Genomic DNA, 13,797 nt, shown 5'->3' with positions numbered 1-13,797 from the left:
TGAATACTTCGCAATTTATTTGCCGATTTTTGTCATGAAGTGGTCAAATTTGAAGATACAGAATATTGGGACAAAATATCGAATATAGCTGAGAGGCTTTCCACTGCAAAAGATCATGATTAAGGTTTAGCAACTTGATCTTTATTCTCCTTATTCTCTTTTTATGCATTTCTTATAGACTTTATTATCTTTTTTATTTGTATTTTTTTATTTATTTTATCCTGTATTTCTTAACTAATGTCTCATATACCTTGTATAAAGCACTTTGAATTGCCTTTGTGTATGAAATGTGCTGCATAAATAAACTTGCTTTGTCTTTAGATATCATATAGGGAAGAGTTGTAACCATGAATGCTATTAATGATACACAATCAAGTTTTTGTACCAACAGTACTTTCTGATCTCCTCTGCTTGTGGTCTTCTGCTTTAGGGCAGTACTCATGTTTATTAATTATTATTCGATGTATTATATGCTTACATAATTACTCTGCTCCTTGTTGTGCGTCAGAACAAATACAAGGAGGCCGGCAGGAGAAAAGCCTCCGTCTCTCTGTACTCGCAGCTTCCTGACACTCCAGAAATACAACACGCCATGGAGGTGTCCCAGCTGCAGAGCGAGGTGCACACACACACACACACACACACACACACACACACACACACACACACACACACACACACACACACACACACACTGTAAAAACTCAGAAAGACCAATTAATGATTGTGGAGATTTGCTTCAGTCATCCAGGTAGTAAGATGTCCACTTATTATTTCTCTCTGTCCCACTCTCTCTGTTTCTCTCCCCCCTGCTCTCTCTCTCTCTCTCTCTCCCTCTCTCCCCCTCTCCACCCCCCCCCCCCCCCCCCCCCAGGTGTCTTATCGTCCTAAGCTGATGGTTAAAGGCGCTCCCTCCTCTCTGTACTCCCAGCTGCCCGACACAGCAGAGATCCAGTTTGCCCGGGAGATGACTGAGATGCAGAGCGAGGTGCCACACACGCACACACACACACACACACACACACACGCACACACACACACACACACACACACGCACACACACACACTAAGAAGTTGTGATCTCTTTTTCCAATGCTAAAGTCGTCATTCGGTCTGTTTTTTAAAGGCCTTTTCATCATATTTATCAGCAACATCCTGAGCATTAGCAGTTTTTTTTGTCTTTTTTTAGCAGAAATGGTCAAATAGGCATATGGTATGATTTCAGTGTGACTTTAACAGCACAGATCGTATACTTTATCTCCACTGTAAACTGCCAGCTGTTTGTTTCATCTTCTCTCAGAGTAAATACAAGGAGGACGGGAGGAGGAGCGTCTCTCAGAGCGTCTACTCTCAGCTGCCAGAAACCTCTGAGACTCAGTTTGCTAAAACTGTCTCTGAGCTGCAGAGCGAGGTGAGGAAGGTTATTATTCGATGAATCCTGAGGAAAATGTTTTTCAGCTGGGGAAAACATCGCATTTGCAGACATTTTCCTGTAAGTTAGTATATGTTAGTAGGTAAATAAATGTTGCCTCCATTCTTCTGAGGCGGCCATGTTGGATTTCACAGGATTTAACATGCTGAAAAGCTAGAGAGGATTGGTTTTGTTCCTCAAAGTTTCTTTGTTTGTTTGTTTCTTTCTTTCTTTCTTTCTTTCTTTGGTAACACTTTACAATAAGGGTCACTAAGTTAAGGGTTATGTGTCTGGTAATCATTTACTAATGGTGTTCATGTTAACTAAGGTATTAATTTATACATTATTTAATAGTCATCTTTATAAACTATTAAATAATGTATAAATTAATACCTTAGTTAACATGAACACCATTAGTAAATTACACATGAGTTAACTGTTAATTAAGGGTTAGTTAATGCTTATTAAGCATTAACTAACTGTTTGTTTGTTTGTTTGTTTGTTTGTTTCTATCTTTCTTTCTTTCTTTCTTTCTTTCTGTCTTAATTCATCATTTTTTTTGTAATCCTGAGTTGCTATTTTTATTGTATTTTTTCGTGACTGATTTCTTTTTTTTTTTCTTTTACCATTTTCAGACCAAGTACAAGGAGGCGGGGAAGAAGGAGGTGAACACTTGTTTGTACTCGCTCCTCCCTGAGACTTTGGAGACGGCCCACGCCAAGGAGGTCTCCGAGCTCCTCAGCCAGGTGACTGAAAAAAAAAAGTTTCCAAACAGTTCCTCTTATTACCGTACGTTCAGAGAGGAAGCGAGGTCAAATTTCATCCCACTTTACCCGCATTTAAGCAGCGAACCTGGGATGAAGCAAAGAAGTAAAAATTGTAACCTGTTTTTTTTTTTTTTACATTTCTCCCTTGTTTTAGAGTAGAATGGAGCAGAATAGAAGTAGTGTTTCTGTTGTTTCCTCATCATCACACATCCTTTATCCCCTTGTTATTGCAGATTAAGTATAAAGAGGATGGTAAGAGGGAGATGAGCATCAACCTGTACTCTCTGCTGCCTGAGACCATCGACACCCAACACGCTAAACAAGTGTCAGACCTACAGAGTGAGGTATTCAACCAAGTTCATGTCCTATTTTGTTTTTGTTCATGAAATCTTTCATGAAACGTGTCCGGTTTGTTTGGAAAGAAGAACTGGGTAGTTAGCATGAGCAGCGATAGCCACCTTGGCTGAACAGGCAAAGAAAAGAGAAACTCAAACTGCACCAACAGAGAATCCAAGCTCCGCCCACACTGTTTGATTGACAGGTGATCTGTGGGAAGAGCAGCAGAAACACCACAGTGAGGCTGAGGGACAAAGATGGAGACAACATTAAAAAAAATAAAGGAACTCGCAGATTACTACTTTAATTTCAATCTTATTTTGTTTTCTTATTTTCAGCAAACAGTGAAGTAATTTAGATTAGCTAGAAGACCACTGCTTTTCTTGCTTTTGTCAATGTGGTTTAATAACAACAGTAGTAATTTACAGAGTTTGTAACTTGAACGCACCATGAGACACTCACTCCTCCTCTCTCCTGCAGGTGAAGTATAAGGAGGGTCTGAAGCAGAAGATCCAGACCAGTTTGTACCACCAGCTGCCAGAGACCACAGAGACTCAGCTGGTGAAACAGCTGTCTGAGCTGCAGAGCGAGGTACAGGGACTCAATACAAACCACCACTTCTGAATTAGACTGATCTTCAGACTGAACGTCCATCTGGTTCCACTCCGTTTTCTGTGCTGGGGGGGGGGTTGATTTTCCCCGAACCAATCACTGGTGACCGACGTATCTGAACTAGAGGTCTGCACAGGCCTGGAAATGAAGCCCGACTGTAATGCAACATTTGAAGCCCAAACCCGACCCGAAACCCGAAATCAAAACATTCCTATTTAAAAGTCACAGCCTCGTGGTCCGTGTATTTTTTGGTCATTCTATTTTCTTTTCAGAAACAGAAATCCACATCAAAATCCATAAATGAAAAACGGAAATAGAAGGCATTTTCCGTTTTGCTGGTCAGAAACTACAGATACAACATTTATAAAGGACTTGATTTTCCCTTTATCATTTGTAAAACAGAAAATGAAGTAGCCTAGTAAAACAAAAATGAAAAAAGCCCATTTTTGTATTGTAGCCACTGTGCGTCTTTCAGTACCAGTGACAGAGGAGAGAGAGAGAGAGAGAGAGAGAGAGAGAGAGAGAGAGAGAGAGAGAGAGAGAGAGAGAGAGAGAGAGAGAGATCAGCAGAGGGAGGGGGGCTGTGTGACACAGAGCTTCAGGAGAAAGCGAGGAGCATAAAACATTGTGCTTTTTTCCACGCATGAAAAAAGAAAACAACCAAGCCTGAATTATTTATTTAAAAACCAAGCCCGACCCGGCCAATACCCGACATACAGTCTCGGGTCCCGTCGGGTTCGGGTCGGGTTGCAGACCTCTAATCTGAACCAATCACTACAGTGACCGACGTATCTGAACCAATCACTAGTGACTGACATATCTAAAACGATCACTGGTGACTGTCGTATCCGGCCGCTCTGATGTCACTTCAGTCACATGATGCTGCAGCCAGTCAGCCTCCACATCCATGGTTAGCAGAAATTTACCAACTGCACCAAGAATGACGGTTTGACAAAAATATTGTTTTTGCAAAGACAATCTGTTGGTTAAGGGGGTGTTTTCAATAAATGTATTCTGCCGAAACGCCGAGGAAAAACCGCTGCACGAACGATTCAAACCTTAGCCCCGCCCACAAAGGCGCTGATTGGCTGGATTGTTTCTCAGAGCGAGAACAAGCCGTTGAATAGAGCGACACCAGACTCTCTGAATCGCTCTGCAAAATCTGAGGAGTGGGCGGGACGCGATTCAGGAGTCTGAAACCAGGCTAATTCTGAATAGAACTCAATATCAAATTAGATCAAATTTAATTAATATTCATTTGTTCATATTTATTCACATTTCATACAACAATGTAACCCAAAGTGCTTTAAAAACACATTAAAAACAGTCATAAAAAAGAGCCAGAAACAACAGAAACAAGATAATCAACATGTTTAAAAAGTGTCAAAATTATAAATATATATAGAAAAACATGTGATTAGAAAATATAAACATGTTTTAATACAAAACTCATGTATCTCAAATGGTAGAAAACCTGACCGTGACCAGTTGGTGCCTTCTGACAGCTCAGAAAAGAGCAAATCTCAGTTTTCTAAACAGTTCCTCTCAGAGTTGGAGTCACAGTGCAGCGGCAGTGAAGCAGCATGCAGTAAAGTTGGGATGTTTACAATGGCTGTGTCTGTATTTTTTGAGTTTTACTAAATATATCACAGTCAGTTCTGTTGTGATATATGGAATAACACTGTGGAATATTCTGTAGCCTCTGAAAGCTGCTCTCTGTCATCAGTTTCTGCCTCTTCAGCTCTCTGCTGCCTGTGAAGCATCACTTACCAGTTCACCACGGTCATTCAAAGCTTTCATGGAAAATCAGACCCACTAACCTCCAAACTGCCCGTTTCTAACGGGAAAGCAGATCACTGGAGTTATGGTTTGGTGAAGTTTTTATTTCAGTTAGAAAATGTCATTATCACTGTAGGAGTGGTTCAAAACCATTTATATTCAAAGTGCTTATGTGATGTATAGTGACCAAATTATTCTTTATTTTGGTGGGGATATTTGAGTCCAGAGGAAACAGTGACCTACGGAAGAGGATTAGGGCCACATGTGAAAAGTTTATTTGAGTTCTGAGTTTAAAGTCAGAATTCTGAGATTAAAGTCAGAATTCTGAGTTTTATGTCAGAATTCTGAGAATAAAGTGACTAATTCTAATAAAGTCACTCAGAATTCTGGCTTGACTTTATTCTCAGAATTCTGACTTTAAAGTCAGAACTCAAATACATTTTTCACATGTGGCCCTAATCCTCTTCTGTAGTGACCTAATATATTATAATGACAAAATTAAAATTCAAGATTTTATGTGTCTCAATGGGAAACTGGATGCAGCAAGGCATAATAACCAACAGGTACAACAGACAAAATAAACAGAAAACGTATAAGATATGTGATAAACACATTAGGACTAGACAGCCAGCATTGTCAATAAAACAGAAATGCCTAAAAATAATATTCAAAACCAAACAAGAATGTGTTTGTTTATGTTTACAGGCCAAGTACAAGGAAGCCGGTAAGAAGGAGGTGAACACCTGCCTGTACTCTCTTCTACCTGAAACCCTGGAGACTCAACATGCCAAAGAGGCTACAGAGCTGCTCAGCGAGGTACAGCACATTTATCACAGATTCCTGTTAAGGAATATCGTATCCACCGGAGTATATCAGTCTTTTTTCTGGCAATTTGTCATTTTTTTTATGCAATTTATGTCGGGTCAAGTGTTCTACTGGGACAAGTCTCCCATTTATCCCAGTATTCTTCACCCTTGGTTTTTTGCAGTCTCAAAATAAGTCACTTGTTCCATACAATATACTGTCTGTCATTTACAATATTGGTCTGCTGAACTGCTGTAGGTGGATCATGTTGTCACTTTCATTCAGGAAACGCTACAAATTGCACATGTAGGGTAAATCTAGGGAACTGTGGTCAAATTGCCAATGGATTTATTCATGTTTTTGGTGAAGATTAATGTATATTTCACAGCATATGGTCCCCCAGATCAAGTACAAGGAGAACGGTAGGTAGTTGGTTGTATTGTACATGTGGATGTTTGTATCTTTTCATGCTGTTCTCGCCCAGATCAAGTATAAAGAGAGCAGTAAGAAGGAGATCTCCAGCTCCCTCTACTCCACTCTGGCCGACACGTCAGAAACCAGCTTCGCCAGGGAGATGACTGACATGCAGAGTGAGGTACTGACATTCACATCACATGAGATGAGATAAAAATTAGATCTGATGTGATTCATTTTGTCTAGGGCATGGTGTGATGTCTGCCAGTGTCTGTGATGCATAGTCAAGAGATGAGATGAGATGAGATGAGGTGAGCAGTACTGAAAGTGTTTGAAACTGTGGTCGAGGTAAATGTATTCAGATGGCATGGAGGTGACATGAAATTTGATTTGACTGAGATGATATGAGATTCGGCGAAAATTAGATAAAATAGTACTTCAGCATGAGATTTATCCAAAATATGTCTTGGCCATTAGTTGATATTATGTCACTGAGAAGCAGAGTGGGAGAAGAGAAGAGAAGAGAAGAGAAGAGAAGAGAAGAGAAGAGAAGGGAAGAGAAGAGAAGAGAAGAGAAGGGAAGAGAAGAGAAGAGAAGAGAAGAGAAGAGAAGAGAAGAGAAGAGAAGAGAAGAGAAAAGAGGGGAAGAGAAGAGGAGGGAAGAGAAGAGAAGAGAAGAGAAGAGAAGAGAAGAGAAGATGAGGGAAGAGAAGAGAAGAGAAGAGAAGAGAAGAGAAGAGAAGAGAAGAGGAGGGAAGAGAAGAGAAGAGGAGGGAAGAGAAGAGGAAGGAAGGGAAGAGAAGATGAAAAGAGGAGGGCAGGGAAGAGAAGAGAAGAGAAGGGAAGAGAAGAGAAGAGGAGGGAAGAGAAGGGAAGAGAAGAGGAGGGAAGGGAAGAGAAGATGAAAAGAGGAGGGCAGGGAAGAGAAGAGAAGATGAGAAGGGAAGAGAAGAGGAGAGAAGAGGAGAGGAGAGAATAGAAGGGAAGAGAAGGGAAGGGAAGAGAAGAGAAGAGAAGATGAGGTAAGAAAAGAGAAGGGAAGGGAAGAGAAGATGAAAAGAGGAGGGCAGGGCAGAGAAGATGAGAAGGGAAGAGAAGAGAAGAGGAGAGGAGAGGAGAGGAGAGACTAGAAGGGAAGAGATAGGAAGAGAAGATGATATTAGTTGATATTATGTCACTGAGAAGCAGAGTGACACATGAGATGAGATTGGATTAGTTGAGATGAGATGAGTTGAGATGAGATGAGATGATGCTAAAATCAGATCCCTCCCAAATTTGTCTTAGTCATAGTTGATAATGTCCAAGGTAAATACCTTCAAATTAGATTAAATGAGACGAGATGAGATGAGATCAAATCAGATCAGATCAGATTTTTACCAATATCAGTTTCTTGCCAAACTTGTCTTAGTCATATATGATAAGGTGTAACTGAGATAAATAGCTTCAAATTAAATGAGATGAGACAAAGTTAAATTACATTTGTCACCCATTTAGAGGGACAAATCTGTGAAATTTTGACAATTTATTACATTATATGGCAGTTCTGCTGTGGCCTAGTTGATCATCATGCCCAGCCACTGTCAGAATACATTATGTTGAAGACTGACCAAAATATTCAAATAGTCAGGGATTAAAGGTCTAGGAACAGTATGACATTTTGAAATCAAGTCATAAATTGAAAATATATTGGAGCCCGTGTATAGAAGTGAGATGTAGAGAGAGGCGGTGTCATCAACCCATCTTGTCCGATGTTTATATCTTGGATTGGTCATCAGAAGTGTGATTATCATCAAAAAAGGATCAAAGAGGCTATCTGTGTTGCAGTCTTTAATTTGCATTTCAATGAAGCTCTGCTCAGGAAAACAGCTTCAGTGTTTACCGATGTGATCTGGAGACAAGGCAGGATTTGGCTCACTCTTGATCTTGAGGATGCAAAACCACGTGTTTTTAGGTTAGTTTGGTTCATTGATTTGCACACTGATCAAACACAGAAGTGAAGCATTGATGACATGAATACAAATAGGTGCTGGTGCCACGTAAATATCTGTCCCTCTTACCCAGTCTGCAAAAAAGAAGAGATTAGTCTCACTACTGACAGCAAAAGCAGGAGTTCATTTTTCATCCTTACATTGATCTACAGAGCTGTTGATGTAGTGTGAAGTATCTGATGCTGAAAAGGGTTGTTTATGTTTGTAACATTGTAAACAATGAAAATAGAAATGTATTTTGAGTTACGATTGGTTATGAAAGTTGTAACAAAAATGTAAAAATAAATTTGATTTGAACTGTCCAGAAGAGCAGGTCTTCATCCCTTTGACTTTCTGTCTTTTCCAGATCAAATACAAGGAGGACGGGAGGAGGAGCGTCTCTCAGAGCGTCTACTCTCAGCTGCCAGAAACCTCTGAGACTCAGTTTGCTAAAACTGTCTCTGAGCTGCAGAGCGAGGTGAGGAAGGTCGTTATTCGATGTATGAACATATTTCCTGAGGAAAATGCTTTTCAGCTGGGAAAACTGTCATTTGCAGAAATGTTTATTGATACATTGTACATTTTCCTGTATGTTAGTATGTATTAGTAGGTAAATGTTGCCACCATTCTTCTGAGGCGGCCATGTTGCTTTCTCATAATTTAGAGCAGTGGTTCTCAACTTGGGGTCCGGGGACCACCAGGGGTCCTTGAGGAGGTTCCAGGGGGTCCCCAGTTATAGAATGTAGACGAATGACTGTTTTGATCATAGTTTCTCTGTTATCTCTCTACCTACAATACAGATAGTCTTGGAATTCTGGACAAAATCATGTCTAACAATAAAAATATTCTCAGATTTGGGTCCGAGAGACAAAATCTCATCAAATGGGGGTCTGTGGCCCTAATGTGTGCTGAATTTGCGGTCCTTGGTATGAACAAGGTTGAGAATCACTGATTTAGAGGTTAAATTCACTGAAAATACAACAAACCTCTTTAAACGTCGGGGCCACTGTGCCTACAAACCTCCTTTTAGCCAGCAGTGCTTGGGGGAAGCGCTGGTCATTGTTGTGAGTATTGAAACCTGTTTGAAAACTGTCTCTTTTGCTAAAAGTCAAAACATTTTTGGTGCTCTAACTGCTGAAAGCAGGCTAAGCTTTAAATACTGTTGGACCATGCATCCTTTTCATTGAAAATAATGACAAAAAGAAGCCAGTCAGGAATAAACATTGCCAGTGGAGTACGAGCCTTAGGAGTTTTTGCCGACATGAAAAAGCCACAGATATTTGGCATTTTTGTTGTTCTTACTTGAATAGAAAGTTTATATTCATATCCTTTACATTTTGAGTGAGTTTCCTGACCCTTGGGTCCTCGAAACCTGATTAAACCTGGAAGTATCATTTCAAAATTTCATTTTAGATGAAGTACAAAGAAGCAGGGAAGAAAGGCGTGTCCAGCTCTCTGTATTCTACTCTACCTGAGACTCTGGACACCCAGCACGCTAAAGAGGCTTCTGAACTGCAAAGTGAGGTGTATATACTGTATATCTATACATACACTATACATACAGACATACACACACACACACACACACAAGCAGTAAGTACACACATGGTCATCTCATCATACACCTGCACCTGAATACACTCACGCACAGAGAAACATTACACTAGCTGCTGTTTATATAACATGCTGTGAAAACCTGAGACAGGAGAACTGACCTAAATATTTTCCATTTTTTCTTTTATGTGTGATTGAATAATTGCAACTTTCTATTGTTCAATTATCTTTGTTGTTATTATTGCTACTTTTTCTTGATTATCACTGTTTTGCTTTGGCAACAGATACTGTTGTATTTAATGCCAATAAAGCTCATTTGAATTAAATTGAATTGAAACACACAACTGCACATCAGCACACACCCACACGTAGACAAACTCACATGTGAGCATGCACACGTCACACAAAAGTGAAAAAATATTAACAGTACTAACATCTATTTATTGTTCCATCCATCTGTCCATCAGTCCATCTATCTATTCTACCCATCCTCCCTTCTATCATCCATCCCTCTATCTACTTTTCCATTTACTTTCCTTTTCCGTTTCATTGCTCGATAGTCATCTGTCCTCGTCTGTCTGTCTGCAGCTGAAGTACAGGGAGGCTCTGAAGAAAGGTCTGTCCTCCAGTCTGTACCACCTCCTCCCCGAGACCATAGACACCGCCCGCGCCAAAGAGCTGTCAGAGCTTCACAGCCAGGTAGCCACAGGAAAGTGACGGAAATAAAAATTCAACTCGTGCAATGTGTCCTTTTATTTAGAATCTCTTATAAATGTATTGCTTCGCCATGAGGGATTTTCTTTCAGCTGGTAGAGGTGTTTAAGCTACAAATCATCAAACCATCATTCCTGTTATTCCAGATTAAGTATAAAGAGGATGGTAAGAAGGACATGAGCATCAACCTGTACTCTGTGCTGCCTGAGACCATCGACACCCAACATGCTAAAGAGCTGTCAAACCTGCAGAGTGAGGTATTCAACAAAGTTATTTAACAGTTTAACAATTTAACAGTTATTTACAAGGTTCCCACACTCCTGGAAAACCTGGAAATGTCATGACATTTTTAAATAGTATTTTTCAGGCTTGGAGAAGTTATGAAAAATGATAAAAGGGAGGAATGTTTTGGAAAAGTATAGAAATTTGTCATGTTAATGTTTTTTTTTTTATTATTTCTTTTTGAATTCAAATGTCACAAAAAGCTGTGGCTGGCTCCCTGTTGGAGGAAGAATTGTCCTTTGCTGACTGTTTTTTTTTTTTTTCAAAGAGTTCAAATAATATTATAATCCTTGATTTTAAGGTGAAAAACAAACTAATGGTTAAAGTTAGTGTAGTTGATGGTTACTTTTTCATTCAGTCTCATTACGATTTGGTCATGGAAATTTGAAAAGGCGCCATGGAGAAGTCATGGAAAAGTTTTGGAATTTCCTCAGTGATAAGGTGTGGGAACCCGGTACTTAACTACTTTTCTTCAGTTGTCCCTTTTATTACTTTTTCGAGTATGATGTTTTAGGAATTTACAATGTTACTGTTCATATTTATTGTTGTTTCACACACAAACATGTTTTTTGCCACCACAAAAGGTGAAAGGTAACAGTAGTAGTAGTAGTAGTATTTTTATTCAGTCATCACACACAATACAATAAGTATAAACAGTATATACAATATACAATCTAATATACAATAAGTATAAGCAGTCTAAACAACATCAACAGTATAAATAAAATCAACAATCTATATATTAAGTAGTGACTGAAAGGGCACAGGCAGAAGCATATATGCCTATCCTATATTCTTATCAATTTAAGCTACCCTCCAGAAATAAAAAATAATAATAAAATAAAAAATCATTCACACTTGTAACCCTCAAAAATAGCTTTATAAACCATTCTTTTGAAAACCAAAAGCGACCATCTCTCAAATCATATTTGCACTCCTGCAATGAAAAAAAAACCTTTGTACACAGTCTGGGAGTAACTTTGTTTTAGCTCTGAACATTATTTGCATTATTTTATAATATACCAAATCATTAAATTTCATAGCATGTGATTTTATAAACAGTGGATTAGTGTGATCATAATAACCAGCCTTATTAATAATACATATGGCTCGTTTTTGTAGTAAGACTATTGAATTTATAGTCATTTTAAAGGTCGACCCCCACAATTCCACACAGTAAGATATGTATAAGTGAGTATAAGTGAGCAGGAAATTCAGAGTCAGAGTCAGAGTTACGACTTGTATTAACGAGTTTATCTTTTACGAGGACCCCTTGAACGCACCATCAGACACTCACGCCTCCTCTCTCCTGCAGGTGAAGTATAAGGAGGGTCTGAAGCAGAAGATCCAGACCAGTTTGTACCACCAGCTGCCAGAGACCACAGAGACTCAGCTGGTGAAACAGCTGTCTGAGCTGCCAGAGCGAGGTACAGGACGTTTCTTAAATGAGGATGGAAATTTTATATGTTATATGTAGAATGTGTGTAACCTTGTGTTTATACTACCACCAAATTTGTTTCTGTCTCCCCTCTCCATCACTTTTCGAACCTACACTGTGTGGCTCTCATGTGACTTAAACAAAGATTCCCCGATCTGTACTGTGTGTAAAAAATTTACCACTATTGTAAATACACTAAATAAAAATCTCTTTTCCAACTTTTCCATTAGCCTCAGTTTAAATTCTGGCTAGTGATGCTGATTTGCTGTAGCCCAGGCTGAAAAATATTAGCCACAGGCAAGCAGCCTATAACCATGTCTGTATCTGATTTAGTAATAAATCGAACTGCAACTCAATCAAAACAGCAGCTGGACACAGCGTGAGGTGCGCTTGTTATCTTGCAGGTGACAGGTTCACACTGGAGGCTATAATAGTGTCTAGCAAGATAAATCAAACACATTTCCAGTAATACCAATTGGAGCCATATTCATACAATACGTGTTGGCCCAGGTCTGAATCAACCGCAACTTAATGGCACATAAATGTATTTCAAATGGTGTGTGTCAAAAAGTTTTCCCCGTATGCAAAACCGACATCATCTGCCAGTAAGACAGAAACTGACATATACTGTATATGATGTTGTGTGTCGTGGAAATTGATCATTTTTAATTTAAATTGCAGACCAAGTACAAGGAGGCTGGTAAGAAAGAGGTGAACACCAGCCTCTACTCCCTCCTGCCTCAGACCATGGAGACGCAACACGCTAAAGAAGCTGCAGAGCTGCTCAGTGAGGTACAGGGCTTCTGTTTTCTACCATCGTGTGAGCAATATTTGTGTAATGTCGCAGTCTTGGCATTTGTAAATTCCTGAACAATACTCATACTCATGGAGTACCCTAGCCCCACCCACCTTAGACAGCACTCTTAGTGGGTAGTACAATCTGAAGTTGGTTGTATTGTACATGTGGATGTTTGTATCTTTTCGTTCTTGCCCAGATCAAGTATAAAGAGAGCGGTAAGAAGGAGATCTCCAGCTCCCTCTACTCCACTCTGGCCGACACGTCAGAAACCAGCTTTGCCAGGGAGATGACTGACATGCAGAGTGAGGTACTGACATTCACATCACATGAGATGAGATAAAAAAATTGATTTGATGTGATTCATAGTGGATGTCTGTCAAAAGTCTGTCTATCCTTTTGAGGGTGGTAGACCAAGGTCCTCAACTGCCTTGCCTTCAATTGTTTGCACATTTCTTTCATGACCCGAGACATGAAACAAGAGCCTTGGTCCATCAGGATCTCCTCCGCTATCCCCAACAGCTGGAATAGTTCTCGAGCGCTCGAACGCAATGGTTTCTGGGTAGTGTGCGGCACAGTCTCGGAACCCATCGTCTATCAGTCTGACGACGATTAGACTCTGGGGGCGACGGCCAATATTTTGGGGTTTCCAGTGTAGCCAGCGGACATCCGGGCCAAGACTTCCTCTTCCATTCGCCGGTCATTATTTACAGTCCGATTAGTAACTTGAGACGCGAGAGTCGAACGTTTCTCCACACAATACACAGACATTGATACTTTTTGTAGGTGTTTTAGGTCCAGACAACATTTCGGCTAATCTCTATAAACAGATATCTGCATATGAGACGTCATCTCTCAACTCCAACTCCATTTTTACGTCTCAAGTTGCTAATCGGACTGTAAACAATGACCGGCGCACAGAA

The 13,797-nt window shown here is 39.9% G+C and overlaps 1 protein-coding gene across 1 annotated transcript in view; it reads left to right on the top strand.

Moving 5' to 3' along the window:
• Positions 1-13,797, top strand: part of LOC139663784 (nebulin-like) — a 52,013-nt gene that overhangs the window by 4,836 nt on the left and 33,380 nt on the right. Inside the window, exons 4-17 of the mRNA XM_071542524.1 lie at positions 509-619; positions 875-988; positions 1,301-1,411; positions 2,047-2,157; positions 2,412-2,522; positions 2,995-3,105; positions 5,611-5,721; positions 6,194-6,304; positions 8,458-8,568; positions 10,233-10,343; positions 10,505-10,615; positions 11,956-12,036; positions 12,760-12,870; positions 13,074-13,184. Of these exons, the coding sequence (XP_071398625.1) occupies positions 509-619; positions 875-988; positions 1,301-1,411; positions 2,047-2,157; positions 2,412-2,522; positions 2,995-3,105; positions 5,611-5,721; positions 6,194-6,304; positions 8,458-8,568; positions 10,233-10,343; positions 10,505-10,615; positions 11,956-12,036; positions 12,760-12,870; positions 13,074-13,184 (1,527 nt within the window). The remainder of the gene's footprint in view (positions 1-508; positions 620-874; positions 989-1,300; positions 1,412-2,046; positions 2,158-2,411; positions 2,523-2,994; positions 3,106-5,610; positions 5,722-6,193; positions 6,305-8,457; positions 8,569-10,232; positions 10,344-10,504; positions 10,616-11,955; positions 12,037-12,759; positions 12,871-13,073; positions 13,185-13,797) is intronic.

This window comes from Centroberyx affinis, unplaced genomic scaffold (assembly GCF_046629955.1).
Source record: "Centroberyx affinis isolate AG114_WGS23_722 - 3 ecotype Tasmania unplaced genomic scaffold, CSIRO-AGI_Caff_v1 ptg004120l_1, whole genome shotgun sequence".
Taxonomy (NCBI): Eukaryota; Metazoa; Chordata; class Actinopteri; order Beryciformes; family Berycidae; genus Centroberyx; species Centroberyx affinis.
The sequence above is the reverse complement of the archived record's forward strand: the minus strand, read 5'-3'. Positions and strand labels throughout refer to the sequence as shown.